The sequence below is a fragment of the Heteronotia binoei genome, chromosome 15 (genome assembly GCF_032191835.1).
Source record: "Heteronotia binoei isolate CCM8104 ecotype False Entrance Well chromosome 15, APGP_CSIRO_Hbin_v1, whole genome shotgun sequence".
In the NCBI taxonomy this organism is placed as follows: domain Eukaryota; kingdom Metazoa; phylum Chordata; class Lepidosauria; order Squamata; family Gekkonidae; genus Heteronotia; species Heteronotia binoei.
In genome coordinates this window covers 21,205,388-21,226,952 of record NC_083237.1, presented here as the reverse complement: position 1 = coordinate 21,226,952, position 21,565 = coordinate 21,205,388, and the positions used below count along the sequence as shown (strand labels likewise).

Genomic DNA, 21,565 nt, shown 5'->3' with positions numbered 1-21,565 from the left:
GGCTGGGTTTTTATTCAGCAGTTTGACAGCAGCACAGAAGCACAATGGGAAAGAAGTAGCAAGTTGAGAGTCAAAAAATTGGGGGCCTGGAGGATATTCAAAGAGGTGGCTGAATAGAGCCTGCCCTGTCATCTTGACTGGGTATTTCAAGGAGGTCTCCCATCCAAGTACTAACCACAGTCAACCCTGCTTAGCTTCCAAGATCTGATGAGATTGGGCTTGCCTGGGCTGTCCAAGTCAGGGCTTACCCTGAAAACCATTCCCGGTTTTACGTGTTACCAGAGACTTACAACTCAACAATGCTGTTTACAAGGTATTTTTCCAATTGTAGGACCTATTTTCAAGAGGCATCCAACATTCTTGTGGGCCTTTCTTACATGCCCAGGAGTCATGTAAGACCACTTTGGGGTCAGGAGGCAATTTTTCTCCAGTCCAGTTTGGCCAGGGATCCTAGAATTCTTTTGCCATCTTCTGGGCATGGAGCAGGGGTCACTTGTGTATGTGTGGGGGGAGTTATTTGTGAATTTCCTGCATTGTGCAGGGGGTTGGACTAGATGATCTTGGAAGACCCTTCCAACTCTGTGATTTACCCCTAAGCATTGAACTGTGACACCACAAAATGCCAAGATACTTCAAGGGCATTCAGTTCTTCTGCATCAAGAGGAAATGCAAATCCAAGAAGACAGGCAAGACATACCCATTTCCGATATATGCATGGATTTCTTGTTTCATGTAAAAAGCAAGGTGAGCTCAGAGCATGTACAAGATCCATCTGGATTAGGGGCAGGATCCCTTCTTTGGAGAGTAGCTCCTTGAGCCTTAGCCTCTACTCTTAGAGAAACAACACTTTGAAAAAGCAGCCTTGTTGGTCTAAAATACAAGACCTAGATGTGAGTCCAGCAGCAGCTTAGAGACCAACAAGATTTTCAGGGTAAGCCCTGACTTGACTAGCCCAGGCAAGCCCAATCTCATCAGATCTCGGGAACTAAGCAGGGTTGATTGTGGTTAGTACTTGAATGGGAGACCTCCTTGAAATACCCAGTCAAGATGAGAGGGCAGGCTGTATTCAGCCACCTCTCTGAGTATCCTCCAGGCCCCCAGTTTTTTGACTCTCAATAAGTCTGCACCCCAAAAATCTTGTTGATCTGTAAGGTGTTCCTGAATTTGAATCTAGAACTACAGAAACAAAGCGCTGCATTTAATCCTTAAGTGCTGGATCAAGTTCTTGGAAAGGATTAACACTCTCAGAAGATATTCGTTCAACAGTTGGCGGGCAAAGCAACCCAGCTGGCTTCCTCTTCCTTGCCCTTTTCCAAGCTCCAGCTTCCTGGCTGTCAGACTTCCTTCCCGCTTGCCTCAATTAGCAGCTCTGATTTCCCCCCAACCACCTCACAAACTTTGTTTTCATTGAATTTTCCACATCATAAACTGACCAGCCAATGACTTATTTGCCTGGCAAGAGCAGACAACGTTTGTTTCCTAGAAAATATGTCACTTCAGAGCATTTGAAAGACAAAAAGAAAGTGAAGTCTGCAAGACCATCCTTTAAGGCAGAGAGGAAAACCACTAGCAGGATCACAGTGATTAACATGTTCCTGGACTTCACTACGGCAACTGGGCGGGGGGGGCAGTTAAAGGCTTAAAATTCCCTGCATGTAGAAAACTCTCAGTAGAGGTGTAGCTTTCTCCCAATAGGCTCGTTTTCCATATGTAAGTCATTAATAAAAAAAATAAAAATAGGAGAAATCAATGTCAGTCCACACCTGCAGTCTGAAATTGAACAATCCAGAAACGGGTTAAACATCTCACCTATGTGGCAGAAATAAACCCAAGTCCTTTATACTGCTCACTCCTTCTGCAGCCCCTCCGTGTTAACAGTCCTAGCCCACCTGGAGCTTTATTTAACAGCAGGTTTGGGAATTCCTTCCTTTGGATTCAGCTTCAACAGCCCCCCCCACCCCACAACTCCACTCATGAGGAAAGCTCCACTTGTTATGGTATATCCAATGGATATTAGAAAGAGAGTGCCACTGGCCATGTACAGAGGGCCTTCTCCCTACTTGCATGTAAACATGACGACAATATCAGGGCCAATGATGACACATGGGACCCCCTGCATGTTAGAAAAACAGGCCCTTTCTGTGGAACACTATCTAAGCAAGATGGGCCCATTGCTTCTTAGGCTGCCAACTCCAGCTTCAGAAATTCCGAGATTTGAAAGCAGGGCCTGGGGAGGGCAGAAGGAGTTCAGAAGAAGTGTGAAGTCATAAAGTCTGCCTTCCAAAGCTGCTGTTTCCTGCAGGGGTTCTGATCTCTGCAGTTTGGAGTTCACTTACAATTCCAGAAAAACACCAAGCCTCACCTGGAGGGCGGCAACTGTATTTCCCCTTGTCATGATCCTGGGCCTAGCAAGGCCTGCAAGTCCCAGGGAAGCCTGCTTAGGAGTTACTGGGAAAAGCCTACATCTCCCAGGATCCCCTCTGATTGGACAGCAAGGGGTTTGGAGGGAAACAAGCCCAGAGAGGGGTGGGGCCTGGGAAGAGAATATATAAAGGCCAAGCCCAGGAAGTGGGTGTTCTTTCCCTGAAAGGCTTAGCTGGAGGCAGGATGTTGCCTGGAGAGCTGGAAACAAGGGAAAGGCCCTTACCCAAGGGGGTAAGTGTTGGTATTAGTTAGGGACTGTACAGATAGATGCGTTAGGGCATTTGTTTATTTTCCCTTCACCCCTTTTACTGTTTTATGCACCTTGTTTGTTATATTGCACTGACCTTTTAAAATAAACCTTTTTCCCCCTTGTTGTTAACTCTGCCTGGTCCTCACGCCCATTATTTGGCCTAAGCTAAGGGAGGCCTGGAAGGGCTTGGGAGGGTACTCTGGGCCTTCTCAAGGGAGACCTTTAACCCAGTTGTGGCAGCAATTGGTAAGACCCCCCTGAGTCGTGACACCCCTGTAAGCACCTTCCGGGACATTTTGTGGCCTTGGGCTGGATGGCCTCGGGATTCCCCCAATTCTTACCGTGCACATTGACCTCTCCGATTTTCGATGGCAGGAACCGGCCCCAAACATCCACCAGGCTGGCTGCGTGGATGACCACATGGGCTCCTTTCACGGCGGCCTCCACTTCTTGCAAGTTGCCAATATTTCCCTTGATCAGAATCACCTTATCTGTGAGAAACGTTAAAAGAAAAAGGCGAGGAGTCATATCTGGGAGAGGAATGCAACCTACAAGCTGGGAGGTAAACCAGCACAGTCTCGTCCTCAATGGGCCCGCATCTTAGGGCTTGTAACCTGATTCACACTGACAAGACAGATAGCTGGACTTTTCTCTGGTTCCTAGTCCCATTCCACCCCTACCAGAAGAAACACAAGATGGTGTGAATTAGGATTGCCTCCAGCTCTGAGCTCTTTACAGGGGACAGCAGGGATAAAAAATGTCTTAAGAGATCAAGAGCTCTGCCAGATCTTTGCAATCCACAGCTTGCTTGCTTGTGTATGTGCAGAGCTTAGAGTGCACCAACGTCAGTGGGGAAACTGCAAGAGAGTTGTAGTGGCACAAAGTGTTGTCAGGCCACAGCTGACTTATAAACTGACTTATTTTTCTCCAGGTCAGTTTGGTCAGGGATCCTGGAGTTTGTTGCCATCTTCTGGGCATGGAGCAGGGGGTTGGACTAGATGACCCTGGAGGTCTCTTCCACCTCTATGATTCTATGATCCTGTAGGGTTTTCAAAGCAAAATAAATGTTTTGCCACAGCCTGCTTCTGTGTAGTGACCCCGGACTTCCTTGGTGGTCTCCCCTCCAAGGACTAGCCATGGCTGACCCTGCTTAGCTTCCAAGATCCAACGAGATCAGGCCATCCAAATCAAGGTTGGCCAAGTCAACGTCCTTATGCCTGCTCTTATGCATTTGGCATATTGGGCGCAAGCTGGGATATGGAAAGGCTGAGGCCCTGGTGCAGTTTCCCTCCCTGCAAGCTTCTGTCTTGAATTTTCTCATCCCAACTGCTTCTTGCAAAACAAAAGATTTTCTTCACCTCCCTTGCGGTGCAGCAGATACTCCTCTCAATGCCTTGCATCATCCTGGCAGATTTGAGCAATCCTTTTTACAATAGTCGAGCAGAGAGAATGTGAACTGACTGCATTCTTTGGGAAGGAAAGAAAGCCAACCTACAGCGACCTTCTGATGTAAACAAAACATTCCTTCTAGAAATAGCACTACCCTTTTTACCCACTCAAGTAGTTCCCCAGGATATTCTAAAACCGCAAACAGCTTCCCTGCCCAGTTTCTAGACAGCGCCAGGGATAGGAGGGGGAACAGAATACAAGGACTTGCCACTGCAGTCACTGCCACAAGGTTTCATCTCTCTTTCTCTCTCCCAGTGCCCAGAAAGGTCAACTTATGCCAGTCAGGTCCACTGGTTTAGATGCTAGGCGCCATTAAAAGCTTAATGTCTAGGTCAGGAGTGGCCAAACTGCATCTCGGGAGCCACATGTGGCTCTTTCACACATATTGTGTGGCTCTTGAAGCCCCCACCGCCCTGTCGGCCAACTCGGAGCAGCATTTGTCTCTTTAAATAATTTCTTCAAGCCAAGCCAGCTGGCAGCTGGGAGAATGTATTTAAAGTTGCTTTCTTTCCCCCTCCCCTATCTATTTCTTTCCTTCCTGTCTGCAAACATCTGATGTTCATGTCTTGCAGCTCTCAAACATCTGATGTTTATTTTATGTGGCTCAAACATTAAGCCAGTTTGGTCTAGAAGGCAACTGGGTGAAATAACAGGTTTCACAAGAGAAGGAAGGCTACCGGGGTAGAGAAACAAAACAAAAAACCACAGAGTTGTGGGTGGGTGGTGCAACCACTAGTAACACTACCCATTTTGGCTGTGCACTGCTGAAAGTTAATCTCCAGCCTTGCTGATACAAGGACTCCCCTGTTTCTCTTCTGTACGCTGCCTTAACAGGGGACCTTTGTGCTCCAAGTTAGTGCCGGGATGACATCCAATTAACTGCCGTCTATTCAACTCCCAAAGGGAGAGTGGCCAGTTCAAGGGTGGCTGCTTCTCTGCTGTGTTTCACATCCAGCACTATCAAGACAATATTCTTGCATTCCCATCAGTTTGGTGTAGTTGTTAAGTGTGTGGACTTTTATCTGGGAGAACCGGATTTGATTCCCCGCTCCATTTACAGCTGCTGGAATGGCCTTGGCTCAGCCATAGCTCTCTCAGGAGTTGTCCTTGAAAGGGCAGCTGCTGTGAGAACCCTCTCAGCCCCACCTACCTCACAGGGTGCCTGCTGTGGGGGGGGGGAAGTAAAAGGAGATTGTGGCTGCTCTGAGATTCAGAGTATCGGGTGGGATATAAGTCCAATATCACCATCATCTTCTTCTCCTCGTCCTCCTTCTCCCTTTAAACTACTTCCCCTTCTTTTCTTTTTGCATGGAACATCCAGCCTTGGGTTGTGAACTCTAGGTAGGGAAATACCTGAGGAGTTGGGGGCAGTGTCTGGGGAGGGCAGAGATTGACGGGAGGGAACCCAGTGTACGGGGTTACAGAGTCCAGTCCACCCTCCCGTCTGCAGGAGAACCAATCTGTGTAGCCGGAAGACCAACTGGAATTCTAGGGTGGCAACCACCTTGACCAACAATGCTAGAGCTCTCTGAAATTTGCTCCCTTGTTTTGTGCTGTTCTTTGGCCTTCCCCTGAGGTTGCCTCCTGGCTCTGGGATTCAGAGGCCTAGTGCCTCCGAAGACGGAGGTTCCCCTTAGTCACCACAGCTAGTAGCCACTGAGAGCCTTCATGAATCAATCTATTCTTGCTTTAAAACTGTTTATTTCTGGGGCCATCGCTACATCCTCGGGCAGGAAATGCCACAATTTAATTACTCTCTGTGAAAAGCAGAATTTCTTTTCGCCTGTCCTGAACCTCCTGTCTGTCAGCTTCAGTGGATGCCCTTGAGGTCTAGTATTCTGGGTGAGGGAGAAAAAGTTCTCTTTGTCACCTCTTTCCGCCTCGTGTGTAATTTTATAAACCTCTATCATGCCCCTCCCCTTAGTCATCTCTTTTCTAAATGGAACTGTCCCACACTCTTCAGCCTTTCCTTATTAGGAAGCCCGCCCCAGCACTTTTCCCAGTTCTGCAATGTCCTTTTGGAGATACAGGGACCGTTCAGTACTGTTCGCAGTATTCCAAATGAGGCTGTACCAGAGATCAATGCAGGGCATTACAATATTAGGAGTCTATTTTAATATGACCAGGACAGCCCCTGGTCTGTAAGAAAAGTGGTGAACGCATGGAAACCAGCTTATCTGGACCCAGACCACTGGTCCACCAAAGCCAACACTGTCTCCTCAGGCTGACAGCAGTTCTCCAGGGTCTTGGACTCATTCCCTGCTGCCCAGCCCATTTAACTGGAGATGCCAGGGATTGAACCTGGGGCCTTCTGCATGCCCAGCAGATGCTGACCACTAAGCCTTGGTCCCTCCCACTGAAATGAACAGGGAAACCGGCTTGTGCTGTGGCTTTATTATGTAGTGCATATCAGAACACTGATCAGGCTGTAGAAGAAGATCAAAATGTAGCCACCCAAGCCCCACCGTTGTGCATTCCTAAAACTCCATAGCCAGTGTTTGTTCAGAAGGGAGAGAGAGGGAGACGGTGTCTCATTTCCTTTTAGACATTTCAGATAATTGCCAAGGCTTAACTAGAAACCCCACCCCTTGAAGAATCAGACAGCGCCACAAGACGGCTATGTCCACAAGACTGTATGACACTCAGCAATGCACTGGTGTCAACTTTCTGCAGAATCAAGGAAGGAGGCTTGTAGCCGGATATGAGGTGTGTGTGGAATTTGATGGAGGGAACCTGTGAGCTCCACATGTTTTACACCAGCCTCAGAAAAGTCATAGAACCACCAGGTTGGAATGTACCCAGAGAACTCTGGCCTTAAACCTTAAAGTGAGCCCTCAGCATGGAGAGGCCTGGTGTAAACGTAGTAAATTTCACTTCATCTCTCTCTTCTCCAATAGTTATTTATTACTTATTTTATTGCTAACTTTCCTATTCCCAGAAATGCAAGGCTGCTACAAGTTAGCCATTCTGATGCACAGAGTATTTTCTCTCCTTTCCCCATTTCCAATGGCTACTCAGGGCCTTTGCCCTGGCTTTTCAACCTCTTCACCGCTGCTGCTATGAAGTGATCTGCTCAGGAACGGTGGCATGATGGGCAGAGAGCACAAGGGGTCAAAGCAAAACTTCTCCATCACTTGAAATAACTGTCCACTGTAAACTAATTGTACTGAGTAAACACATTCTGCCCAGAAGGGCATCCTTGACTAGGGTTCCCAGCCTCCCACTGGGGCCAGGGTTTCCCCTGATCTTGGGGCCTCCAACCTGCTGGCACAGGATTGGCCAGCAGGGAGCCCTGCCCCTGAAGAGCTCCGACAGCGCCCGGCATGATGACATCACCTGGAAGTGACATAATCACATCGGGCACATCATGCAGGGACGGTCTAGCATTTTGGTGTAAAACTCTATGGCATCATAGAGTATTATACCAAAATACTAGAGCGTCCCGATGCTGGCAGCCCTATCCTTGACCCAGGGCCATAAAACATCACAAAGGGCAGCAAGCAAAGGTGAGTTTGAAAAGCATTTTACAATTTTGTGGGAAGATAAGCCTAGCTGTGGAGAATAGGCATGACAGCTACCACACTCAGAAGTAGGATACCTTCAATGAACAGACACCAGAGAAGCAGCTAGCAGGTTCTTAGCTACTGGCTTGGTTTGAGTCCTGGCTGGCCACTTTCAGATACGGAATGCTGGGCTTGATAGACGGAAAGTCAAGAGGGCTGCCGTTCTCACAAGTGATGAAAGAAATTTCCTCCTCCACCCCTCCCCCCCAAAAAACCCCAAAGGGATTTCAATCATCACATTCTTTGTCACAAGCATGTTGGCCACACAGGAAACCCTGCGTCACCTTTTCTGGAAATCCTGCAGTGACAGAATCAGAGGTGAAACACCTGCTGGGAAGGAACCTCGGTTACATCAGCTACCCTTCCTGCCTTTGCTGCCCCATAGCCTGGCCTTTCCCCCACAAAGACCTTGTCAGGCTGCCCTCCCCCCTCTTCCTTTCCAGGCAAGTTGCCACAAGGCTGCTATTTTCAAGAAACACAAAAAGGGAAACAGGTTTTGTGAAAACGTGATGCTTTGGAATGTCAAATGGCTGAGTGGGAATTGGGCTCTCTTTTCTCCCCAGACATCTTCTGGCACCTCGTCATCAGGCTTTAAAATAAATTAGATTAGTTTGTTAGTTTATTCGTTTTCTATCCTGCTTCATCACCTGCAAGCAGGCCTCTGGGCGGCTTACAACATGCAGTATACCACAATACATAATAAATATATATAGAATGCAGTTAAAAACCAACACCATTCAGCAATTTAATTACTAGATGGTGCAATATATTGATACCACAGTATAGCTAGATGGATGGCATGCCATCTGTATTCTACCCTGTCACAATATAGGGGACCAGGGAGGACCTCTATTGGCTGCCTCCATTCTGGTATGGTCTGTCTGGGAAGGCCCAGAGCACCCACCTGACCCTTCTCTCTTCCTTCTTAGCAAGTACCTTTTATCTGTGACTGAAGCGATGTGAGGACCCAGGCAGTATAACAATAATAAGTTTATTGTAAGTGCTCAAGAACAAACAAGTGAGTTTTAATGATTAGTGCAACAGTGAAAGCGAAAAATAATAAAGGTGGCACAAAGGAAATAAAAGCCCAGATATGACTGTGTGTTCCCTCCTTCTGCTTCCAGCTCACCAACCCCTTTTTGGATGACGGAACTTTCCTGCTGCAGCCTTTCTTCAGCTAAGCCTTTCCAGAGAGAGCACTCCTCCTTCTCTAGCTAGGCCTCCTATCATTTCCTCCCAGGTCCCAGCCCTCTGTTCTCCATTGGGCAAGTTTTTCCTCCAGAACTTCTGCCCACCCACTCAGAGGGACAGAAAGGATCCTGGGAGATGTAGGCCTGGTTGCTACTTTAAAACCGGGGGGGGGGGGGGCAGAGCCTCTTTCTAGAGCCCATTGTATTTTCCCCCACAATGGGCCTTATTCCATCCTAGTAGATATATATAATTACTAATTGGTCACATTGGCCCTCATCCTTCTTAAGGGAAATGTCCAAGCAGCTGCAATGTGGTGTTCAGCCTTCATCTGTCCTGGCAGGCTGAGCAGCGTCCTGTGGAGCAGCAGCATTCAAGCCATTCTCTGGCCTCTGGGCCCCAGCTGTGCTGACTCTTTTACTTTACACAGACAGCCTGTGTGATCTAGTGGTTAGAATGTCATCAGCCATTTGCATGTCTCTCCCACAGAAACTTTGCTTTGCAGATGCCTGAGCTAATTCCCATGCCTGCCCCTTCCCTACACCCTGTCATGAACTTACTTCTTACAGGAACAGACCCACAGCTTGGTTACACCGAGGGCCACTGGAGCTTGCTAAAGATGCATTTGGCCCCCAGCGAGAGCCATTCCACAAGGGAGCTGCAACATTTCTTTAGATAGACCCTCTTTTTCTTCCCAACAGAGACCCACAGATAACATCACCATTATCTCCTGCCTCCTTTATTTTCACAACCAGGCAAAGAGAGAGAGAGGCATCCAAGGTCACCCACAGAGCTTCCAGGGCAGAACTCGATTTGGTTCTCTCCTACATCTTGGCCACTCAGGGCCGGCCCTAGACCCTCTGGCACCCTAGGTAAGGCTAACTTCTCATGCCCCACCCCCCCGATAACATCACCAACTCACATGGGGGGGCACCTAACTCGTCACCCCCAGAAAGTGGGTGCCCTAGGCCAGGGGTGGCCAACAGTAGCTCTCCAAATGTTTTTTGCCTACAACTCCCATCAGCCCCAGCCATTGGCCATGCTGGCTGGGGCTGATGGGAGTTGTTGACAAAAAACATCTGGAGAGCTACCGTTGGCCACCCCTGCCCTGGGCAATCACCTAGTTTGCTTAGTGGCAGGGCCAGCCCTATTGCCAAAACAGCATGCTGCCAACATGTTTTTGGGCATCACAATATGTTGTAGCCCTCAGGAATTCTTGAAAGATATGAGTCTTCTGTCCACAGAAGACACATCACTGATGACAACTGGCATCTTGCCAGTTCATCTTGCCATATTCAACGTGCACGAGAGACCTGTGAAGACTTACAAATGTGGAGGGAGGAGGGCAGAGATGCTATTCAGACATCCACTCTCACACACACCTCCAGTTTCTGCCTCCAAGGCTTAAAGTACTCTCCTCTCCTTGTGTTGTGACACACCAGCTCTCCATATTCTGTGCCTTCCCAGAGCATGCACAGTCCTTTCCCTGTGGGCTTTTTTGAGGGAGAGAGAAAAGAGTATTTTTCCCCCTTTGTGTTATAGTACACTATATTTTTCTACACTCTTGGGGTTCTCCCTGGGCCCTTTAGAAACCTACCAGCCAGGTTTCGCTGCCTTCATGCTTGGCTCAAGCCACCCAGGTAATGGTTTATTTGCCAACCCACAGTCACAGTATGTTCTGTAGCTGTGAGGGATTTCAAGACAACCCCCCCCCCCACACACACACTTTCTCTTAGAAACTCTGCCACAGCCGCAGAACAAAGTTTCACCGCTATCTTTCTAAAGTCACATTAGGCTTTTTTTGGGTCAGTTCCATGGCGGAGAGTGCCAAATGTGACACCAATGGAGCAAGTTGGGGAAGTTCAGCTCCAAAACAAATCTCTTTCTCTCTCGTCTTTTCAAATTCAAAGTCTTGTTTACCCTGGACTGGAGTCAAAAGGGAGGACAAAACCTTGGCCTCAAGAGGAGCGAAGATGTCATCTCAGCTATAGCAATCCTTCAAGTCAACCCCCATTTCCCCTGACTGAAAAGAGCCTCTTGCTACAATCTACACTAGTCACACTCCGGCAAGCCAGAGATATCTTGGTGTCAAAGGCCCTGTCTAACTGACACGACCAGGCACAAGGCAGGGATTGCAGCACAACAGAGTCAGTCCTCCGGGCCAACTCCTCCGCCCAATGTAGTCACGCATTTCCACTGCAGTGATCCATGGGCCTTCCAGGACAGGTTCACAACGGTAGGGAACAGCTTCCAAGAGTGCCTGCAGCCATTTTAAACACTTCCCTCAGAGGGGTGAACTCTGCTGGTGAGGAGAAACTGCTGCATTTGTGACGCTCCACCACTTCTCCCATATGGCATCCAATTGGAGCAGTTGCACTGCTCAGCTGCTATCATATGGAAGAGTGAATGTGTGAAGCCGCTCCGTCTCAGAGAAAAGCAGACTTGACAAAGATCTGACTCCCAGCCGTAAGAAACAAAACACATGCGTGTGCAGCCTCAGATTCACATCACAGCCATGGTGGGAAGAAGAGAGGGAAGCTGGAATCCTGCTCAGTTTTGCCAGTCAAGGCCAAGTTGCCTGCGCAGTTATTGTTTAGAAACAGGAAGAAGAAAAAAAGACACGTCCTTGAAAAGCCTGTCCTCTTTCCTTTCACACAGTGAGGCCACAGACAACGCACTTCTGATTTGCAAAACTGAGCTGAGGTGGAACAGTGAAATCTCCTCTCTCACACAGCCCCAATCTGAATTATGGCTTTGGTCACAGGTTTTGATTATAAAAACAATTTCACCTTGGTCTAAGTTTAAGAAATGACTGTATTATTATAATGTCTGGAGCCATTCTGTAACACCATTGTTTGACCACCAAGGAAAGCCAATTGGCTGAACCACATTTGATCAATAATGATCTATCTTTAAGATTAATGCATGATTTTATTCTAAATTGAGGCTATTACTTGTGTCTATATTTGTTTTTACTGAATTCATAATAAACACATGTGCATTTTTGTACATTTGGTAATATATATGCTTCAAGTTTAGACACAGAACTATTGGGCCCTTGTATTCCGATTCCCTTAACCTTTTGGTTCTCAATTCTGATTCAGTTTCATGCATTCATACAATGTCTAGTCAATATATTCCAGTTCACACTGGAATGAAATATTAATCTCTAAAGCAGAAGTTCAATAGGACCTTTCCTAGTGTGAGAGGATGCTCAAATTCCTAAGCAATCTCTCTCTCCCTCCCTCCCCCCAGTTACTCCTAGTCCAAAATCAGCTTTCAAGCAGTATTTGAGACACTTCAAAATGTCAGGCTGTTCAAAACATGCAGATGCTGCTCTGATCTTCCAAAACATAGTTCCACATGCAAATCCATCAGAGTCACACACGCGCCACTCATTACAGCTCTTGGGTTCCAAAGAGAAACAGAAAGGAAGCAGCTGTTCATGAAAGCCAGGAAACTCTTTACTGCTACTCCCTTGGGAAGCAGGGGGCTCTTTCAAACACCAGACTGCACAAACAAAACTAAGGCAAACTGCTCCTGCTGGTTTCCTCCTAGAACCCTGGCCCTCACCTCAGCCAAGTTGCTCAGATTAATCGGAAAAACGCCAAACTGCTCTGATAACATAACAAGGCCTTAAGATTTATTCCAGAGGGGCAGCTGTGTTGGTCTACCAGTGCAAGATATAGCAGAACTTTCCCCCACTCAGACTCCCCTATAAAAACGAGGAATACAGTTTCCTCTTGCAGCATCTGAAGATGTAGGCTCAAGAAAGCTCAGTCTGGAATAAATGGGCTGGGACAGCTTTTAAGGTGGCCACTGGACCTTAAACCTTAATGTACAAGAGAAAACGCTGAAAGGTTGGCAAAAGCAAATAAATACATTCATATGGAACAGCAAAAAGCCAAGAATCAGATGCAAAGTGTTACAAAATGGGGGGAGGGGGAAGAGGAGGCTTAGTGGTATCCAATGTAAAGCTATATATTACCAAGCAGCAAACCTGGTCTGGATTGCAGATTGGATTAAAAGTCCTAAAGACAGACTAATGAAACTAGAAACTGAAGACCAGATGGAAGGGCTACACAATCTCTTGTGGGTAAAGAAAAGAACTCAATGTTTTTTTAAAAGCATCCAGCCGGAAGCGCAAGCTCTCCTCCGACGAAGAAGTACCTCATAATTAGAGATGGATGACTTAAAACCTGGGATTCTTTAAAAATAAGGATCAGTCCACTGACTTCACCAATAATGTCAGCGATAGAGGCATTTTATGATAAGTGTGCGAGAAAAACCAATGATTTTATAATGTGCTGAACCTACAAGGAGAAATCCTGTGAGCTCCTGCCCAAAACGAGGCCTGCTTAGATACATGTTGACTGTGGCCAGAATAACATGTGCAGCCAAACAGAAAGCAGAGGAATGCCGGAACAGGGAAAACTGGAGAGATAACATGGCAGAATATGCCATCATGGCCAAATCATATAAATAAAAGACCAGTCAAAGAATTCAGAAAAAAATAGGAAAATTATTATGCTTATTACAAATCAACATTAAAAAATGATTTGTATTAATGCTATTGTAATGTTTTTTTTGTTTTACTCATCAGTATAATGATAGCTTAGGCACTAATACAACTGCACTAATTAAGGTTCTTATGGATAATATTATAATGGGATAAATATAAGTATTCTCTGAAATAATTCTATATTCAAAACCATAAAATTATTCTTTGATGTATACAGACCTATCATTATCCTTTTTATTTTTAGAAATGCTCTTAAAATATACTCTTTGACTATAGTTTGATTATGACAATCGTAGTAGTAGAAGAAGAAGAATTGCAGATTTATACCCTGCCCTTCTCAATGAATCAGAGACTCAGAGCGACTTACAATCTCCTATATCTTCCTCCCCCACAACAGACACCCTGTGAGGTAGGTGGGGCTGAGAGGGCTCTCACAGCAGCTGCCCTTTCAAGGACAACCTCTGCCAGAGCTATGGCTAACCCAAGGCCATTCCAGTAGCTGAAAGTGGAGGAGTGGGGAATCAAACCTAGTTCTTCCAGATAAGAGTCTGCACACTTAACCGCTACACCAAGCTGGCTCTTAACATATAATGCAATTATTAATATCTAACAGTTAATATTAATAGTAACTTAACAGTAATAAATGCTAGGCTTAATTAGTATATAATGTAAAAATCATCATTATGTATCTTAAATGTTCTATATGTATGTTAAATGTTCTATATGTACGTATGTTAAATGTTCTATATTTACTCTGATGTTGATCGTCCTTGTTATAAGTTAAATGAGTTAAACAGGGCTTTATTTGTAGCAGGAACTCCTTTGCATATTAGGCTACACCCCCCCCCTGATGTAGCCAATCCTCCTGGAGCTTACAGTAGGCCCTGTACTAAGAGTCCTGTAAGCTCCTGAAGGACTGGCTACATCAGGAGGGTGAGGCCTAATCAGGCCCATAGCTACAGGGAGCCGGGGGGGGGGGGAAGACTGCTCCACCCAACCCCCCTTCCACTTGTATGGCCCCTCCTTTCCCCACTGCTGCTCTTGCCGCCCCGTTCTCCCCGCACCCTTGCTGCCCCACTCTTGCCATCGCAGCTGCTCTCGCCATCCCACTCTCCATGCTGCTCTCGCTACTCTGCTCTTCCTGCTGTTCTCACTGCCCCTGCTCTCGCTGCCGCTCTCACCATCCTCGCTGCCGCCACCACTCTCCTTTTTTATTTCTTTCCTTTTTTTAAGTGTGTGACGTCATTTTGGGCCCCAGGGCTCCTCCACCTAAAATTTTATTCCCTGGGCCACCTAACCTAATATGCAAAGGAGTTCCTGTTACAAAAAAAAGTCCTGGATTAGTATAATATTTTTATCTCCCTTCCCCCCATCTTTCCCTATACACACACACACACACACACACGGGGTGAAAGTGCTGCTGTACTTTGCTATTTTGCTTAAGATTTATGGCAGGGATCCACTACAGACTTTGCCTGGTAAGCAGGCCTAGACGCAACAGTTCCCTGGGCCCATGTGCCCCACCACTGAAGTTCCCCTCTCTCCTACCTCCCAGGTCTTACAGCTATGCCAGGGGGAGGGCAGCAGGTCACTCTACATTACAACTTCCAGCCCCATCGATCCTGGCATGTCCACAAGGGAAGATGTCACAGGGCCTCTGGGGGTGGTGATTTACCATTTCACGATGGAGACACTTCCCCAATTAAAGAGTGTGGCTTTTAGGAAAGCATCAGGAGCTTCTGAAATTTCAAGCCACCATCTGTGACTGCACAGGCTGGGTATACCTCAGACGCAAGAGTATTTGAGGGCTGACTCACACATTACGGCGTACTTAGGTCATGCCTACATTCACCCACTCACGTCTGACTGACTGAAAGACAGTTCTATATTCACCTGAGCTTCCTGGACGAGGTAGATGATTCAGGAGCAGAGTGTGTAGACAGAAGAGGCTTCAGGTATCCTCCCCCAACCTGAAACAACCCAGTGGGGGCAAACGGACCCAGGGGTGGACTGTTTGCCCCACAAGAGAAATGAACAGGTTACTTCCTAATGGAGCAAATATCACCTTCCCAGATGTGCCTCAGGTGAGGCACGAGAGGGAAAGCTGGTACACTCCTTCAGGTAGTGAGTAAGAAACGAGGGGTTGCCTGCAACTCACATCTGACTGAAAGGTAAGAGTTGGGAAACCCAGATGCAACCAGTCAAGGATTACAGTGTGTGCACCAGCCTCCAGGCAGGACCTGCTCTTTGCCACATCTCTTGGGATGCCTGCCAAAGATGTAATGCTAAAATTCACTGACAGGGGACCCAATGTCCTAACAATCCAGACTGAGGTATACAACTCCAATTCTGTATCACTGTATGGCTGCCCTTTACATTTCTTACTTACACAATCCAACAGAATGAAGGCATGCCAATCACCCATGCAGGGAAAGAGTAATTAGAAGATGGGTAGTGGCTCAAGTACCAGGTTCTCACACAGCTAGCCTGGGGACACATGAAGGCACATTGGCTTGGTATGCCAAGGATTCCAGGTTCAGTCTCCAAGCGCTCCAGGTAAAAGGATCAGGTAATGTCATAGACTTCTCCCTGAGACCGTGGTGCTAGTTAAAGGAGACAACACTGACCTTGATGGACCAAGGGCCTGCTCTGGAGGGTTGCTCTCGCTGTGGCACAAGAGCCTATGTTGTGGATGCAGAAGGCCCCAGGTTCAATCCCCGGCATCTCCAATTAAAGGACCAGGCATTAGGTGATGTGAAAGGCCTCAGCCTGAGACTGTGGACAGCCACTGCCAATTTGAGTGGGCGGGCAGTACTCAGGAGAGGGGCTGTAGCTCAGTGGAAGAGCATCTTCTTGGCATGCAGGTTCGATCCCTGGCAACTCCAGCTAAAAGGACCCAGTCCAATGTCAAAGACCTCTGCCTGAGACCCCCAGAGAGCTGCTTCCAGTCAGAATAGACAATGCTAAACTGGATGGACCAAGGGCCTGATTCAGCTTCATTAATGATCTCACCAATGACGTCACCATGGTCCTCGAGCACTTGATGCAGGCAGAAGGAACAATGGGTAGCTGGGAGCAATCAGCATCTTAGGGCTGCAGAGTGGGAATAAGACAGGGGACCCAGTGTCCTAACGATGACCTCTTCCATTTCCTCCCCGTAGGACCTTTCTGGCAGGGCCTGGATATGTCTCCAGGTCCCAAATCCCTTCGTTCAGTACAGCCAAGAACCAGGTTCTCACACAGCTGGCCTGGGGACACATGAAGGTGGGCAGCGTTTGGTGCAAGCCTCTTACCTCTGTCCAGCTGCTGCATGCTTTCATCCAGATGCAAGTCGAAGACGCGCACTTCGGCAAGGTCAGGCTCCTTCTCCAGAAGCATCTGCACCAGACGTTTTCCCAGAAACCCACAGCCACCCGTCACTAGGTAGATCTTGCCTCCAGCTGTCGACATGATGCGTCCTGGAGGCAGGAAGGCAGAAGGAACCGTGTTGTTAGGACAGGCAGGAGAAGGCTGGGAGAGGAACAGCAACTAGGTAGGTGGGACATAAGGAATAAAAGAACTTGGCCAGGAATGCAAATCATGAATCCCAGCTCAGAAGGAAGGGAGACGAATTTGCACCCTGGATTCTTGGGTTCTGCCCAGAGTTAAGGGAAGAATCGGCAAGAGGCAGCATCACCCAGCTGATAAAGGACCTCTTTTGACTGCTGGAAACGTAGACTTCACCATCTAAGCTTGACCCAAAGGCTCACCCAGCTTGCTGGCTTGCTAGACATTTAGCCCTGGGAGTAGTTCACTGGCTCAGTTTTGAAACTGAGAATGCAGCTGCTGGCGTGAGGTTGCGCTGCAGTGTTTCCCCCCTCGCCCATGTATTCCTTTTAAAAGCAAAATCAGAGAATGAAGAGGAATCCTTGGTGAAAGAGGTTATTTCCCAATAAAAAAAGGAGTAGGATCTACCCTGGTGGGACAAGCATCACTGGATTTTCAAAGAATACAGGATCAGAAGAAAGGTGTTCTTTGCCCTGTTGGGAGGGGACCCCTTTTTGGCTCATAAAAATGGGGTGGTGGGAAGGCAGAAGCCCCTCCCTCACATGCCACTGTCCTGACCTGAACCTGCAGCACTTTGAAAGGGAGTTGCTACTGGAAACTTGCAGCTGCAATACAGATGCGCATCCCCGTGGGCATGTAGTTTGAGCCTGAGCTAGGCAGAGCTGAAAGCGTCTCAGCGAGGAAGCAGATCAGATTCAGCCTCCAGCAGTCTCTCAGATTAAACCTCTAACTGCTTTGGCACGAGGATGAATAGAAGTCGAGTTTCTAGTGTAACATCATACCTCAGATGGTTGGGGGAAAAGCAGCTATTAAATTATTGAAGTGCGTTCGTAATTTAAACCCACAAACGCTTGAGACTTCTGCTCACAAAAGATCTCTCTTGATTCCCCCACACACACTCACACTCCCAGATTCAGACCCCTCTCCCACTGTTCCTAAGAGTGAGCTATCTCCCCCATTCCCCCGGCAGAGAGGAATTCTGGTTAAACAGCAGGTTAACAGCAAGAAAATTTGGCTCTGCAAGCACAGCTGCGGATCCAGAATCTAACCAAATGTTTCTATAGTGATCCAAAACAAACAGATCATAATAAAAAGTGGGATTTAAGATGACAAATGCACTTGAAGAGTTCTCTCCTAGACACCAGCCAGGAAAGACACCCCAGGGCAGGGTTTGGTGGAAATTCCATAGTTATCTCCACCTCTCCCCATACCAAGTCCCTGAGATGAGACGTTGTTTAACTGAAAGCAACTGCCGCCTTCTCTCCCTCCTCAGAGCTCCAAATGACATTAGCTTGTTTGGGAAGGCTCAGTATAGCCAGTATATATTTAGCACAAGATTCCTAGGCCTGCTCAGAATATACTTAAGAGGCTTAACAGGAGCGTGTTTTACAGCAACATCTCCACCTTTTTTAATGAGCAACGGGACTGACGCGATTGGTATGCCAGTCTAAGTATGCAAGCCACATCAACGAGGAAGTAAAACTAGACCGCCACGTATATGGAGGGGGGAGGGGAATGATTGTTGTGGAAGCCTCCTGGGTGGCTTTGGCCCCACCTCACATACAGACTCAGCTAGGGTTGCCAATCTCCAGTAGGGCAGAGGAAACTAAAGCAAACAGCTACCGTGATGCCAGCCTCCAAACAATTAATCAGTAATCCAAATTGTATCAAAAAGAGCATATATTTATTACAAAAACATGAAGTCAATCAAACTTCCAAGTGGTATGAGGAACGTGTCCCCAAGCAGCCAGTTCCTACTTCAACAATTGAATGTTAGCGATTTAAAGGAATCTTGCGTCAACGTGTTATTTATTCATTTAAGTCCAACATCTTGAATATCTGCAGACAGCAATCCATAAAGCAACAGGACTGTACTTGTGGCCCCGTTTCGCAATAAGCTTCTTCAAGCTTCTCACAGACTATTTTCAACACCAGGTAAGAACGCCTATGGTTGAAAATGTGTCTCACAAAAACAACAACATGTTGGGGATTGCTCTGGGTTCTCTCAACAGCTTAGGCCACCAGTGTGTCTTGCTCTGGCCCTAGATCTCCTCTCCCACAAACACCACTCTCAAGTTTGACATGTCCTTTTAAAAAACAAACCACACACACAGCAAAGAGATGTAAAATGTCTCAATGTTTGGTTTCTACAGCAAGATCACAGTTAGAGGGAAGATTGCTCATTTTAACAGGAAGAGGTGCCTGAGTTCAGGTCGTCTTAAAAAACAAATACAAAAACCCAATCCCAAAACACAAAGTTACGGCCAGGGACTCTGGACCAGGTAAATGAAAATGTTACTTCTGCTTGCCCCCACCCCCACCCTTTGGGTGCCTGTAAAGTTAAAGTCCCCTGTGCAAGCACCTGTCATTTCCGACTCTGGGGTGATGTTGCATCACAACATTTTCATGGCAGACTTTTTACGGGTTGATTTGCCATTGCCTTCCCCAGTCATCTACATTTCCCCCCCAGCAAGCTGGGTACTCATTTTACCAAACTCGGAAGAATGGAAGGCTGAGTCAACCTTGAGCCGGCTACCTGAACCCAGCTTCTGCCAGGATCGAACTCAGGTCGTGAGCAAAGAGCTCGGACTGCAGTACTGCAGCTTACCACTGCGCCACGGGGCTGCTTGCTTGGGTCCCTGACTGCACATTAAACAAAAGTCAAGCAAGGTAGCCCAAGTGCAATGAGGATTTTCTAAGCAGCTGCCCATGCGCTTCGGATAACTTCATGCCAAACTCTTAAAAAATAGACAGAGGCAGGACTTATGGTTGCCATCGTCAGGGGTAGGGCTGGAGATCTCCTGGAATTCCAGATGATTTCTAACAGAGATAAGCTCCCTTGGAGGAAATGGCCGCTTTGGGGAGAACAGTCTGTGGGATTGTACCCCACGGAAGTCCCTCCCCTTCTCAAGCCCCACTCTCCCCAGGGCCCCCCCCTAAATCTCCAGCAATTTCTTAACCCAAAGTTGGCAACCGTTACACAGGTCATAAAGACTCATGCCGTTGTTGGGCCAAAACTGCTTCAGTCAAACTCGTACTTGAGAACAGAATGAAAAAGTTTTTTTTTAAAAATGATGCCAGGAACAGATTGGGGCTCTAACAGTTTCTGGAGAGCTGATGGAAGATGAAGAAGATGAAGATGATACTGGATTTATATCCCGCCCTCCACTCCGAAGAGTCTCAGAGCGGCTCACAATCTCCTTTACCTTCCTCCCCCACAACAGACACCCTGTGAGGTGGGTGGGACTGAGAGGACTCTCACAGCAGCTGCCCTTTCAAGGACAACCTCTACCAGGGCTATGGCTAACCCAAGGCCATGCTAGCAGGTGCAGGTGGAGGAGTGGGGAATCAAACCTGGTTCTCCCAGATAAGAGTCCACACGCTTAACCACTACACCAAACTGATGGCAGCCAGGAGAAAGAGGAGCTAAGGGACCCTGCCTTGGCTATGGTGACTACAGCCCGCCTAGACTCAAGCAAGCCTACACCTCCTCACTGTGGTCACCATGACCCAGGGCTGAGCAGAGCAGTCCCTATAGGACAACCCCCTCCACCAGGGGCCCCTTGGTACTGTTCAGGGCTCTTTTTGTAGCAAAAGCCCAGCAGAAACTCATTTGCGTATCAGGCCACACACCCCTGGTGTCACCACTGTTTCACACAGGTCTTTTCCGCAGAGAAAGCCCAGCCGGAACTCATTTGCATGTTAGGCCACACCCCCTGTCACCAAGCCAGCCGGAACTGCGTTTCTGTGCATTCCCATTCAAAAAAAGCCCTGGTACTGCTTGCCCCACAACTGCTTAACATCCCCAATCTGCTCCTGGGCGATGCAGGGGTTTAAAGGACCCCTCTCAAGTTGTGGGCAAGAAAAGACCGCCAAATGCTCACCTTGAATGCTTCCGCTTTGCAGCAAAGGGAAACGCCACTTCAGAGGAGCGGGAGGAGGAGAGGGCTGAACAGTCAGCCCTGGCCCTAGGCAAACTAGGCAATTGCCTAGGGCGCCAGCCTTCTGGGGGTGAAAACCGGGTGCCCCCCATGTGACTCGGTGATGTTCTCAGTGTGGGTGGGTGTGCCAGACAGTCCAGGGTGGCCCAGCCCCCACAGCAGTCTTCTTGATCTTCCCAAGGGGGAGCAGGCTCCTCATAGGCTTTTGAAAGAAGAGGAACCCTCAATCACGCGCTCTCTCTCCCCCATCAAGTTTGCCTCTTCACTCAGGCGCCTTTGAAGAGGGTGCTCGCCGCCACTGGCAATTTTAATAAGCAGCTTTGAAAGGCTGCATCTCCAGAGTCTGCTGCCTGGTTTCTCAGGGCCGTTATTTTGGTTGACTGAACCAGTTTGTCAACTGAAGGCTGCAATCCTGCGTAAGCACCATTGAATACAGTGTAAATGCCTACTTATTTGAGTAAACAGCCCTGGGCTACACTGCAACTTTGAGCGTTGACAACTGCAGGTTCTGGAATACCTGGAGATTTGAGGGTGGAGCCTGAAAAGAGAGGCTTTAAGGATGGGAGGGACCTCGGTAGGGGAGAATGCCATGCAGCCAACCTTCCAAAGCAGCCATCTCCTTCAGGCGAAGAGGAATAAATGTTTTCAATAAATAGATAATAAGTGATTTATGTAGTTTGGC

At 47.7% G+C, this 21,565-nt stretch overlaps 1 protein-coding gene across 1 annotated transcript in view; it reads right to left on the bottom strand.

The window, feature by feature from the left end:
* HSD3B7 (hydroxy-delta-5-steroid dehydrogenase, 3 beta- and steroid delta-isomerase 7) overlaps positions 1-16,853 on the bottom strand; it is a 42,280-nt gene extending 25,427 nt beyond the window's left edge. Inside the window, exons 1-2 of the mRNA XM_060255524.1 lie at positions 16,690-16,853; positions 3,016-3,165 (exon numbers count right to left, since the gene is read on the bottom strand). Of these exons, the coding sequence (XP_060111507.1) occupies positions 3,016-3,165; positions 16,690-16,846 (307 nt within the window). The 5' untranslated portion in view covers positions 16,847-16,853. The remainder of the gene's footprint in view (positions 1-3,015; positions 3,166-16,689) is intronic.
* Positions 16,854-21,565: the final 4,712 nt, after the last annotated feature.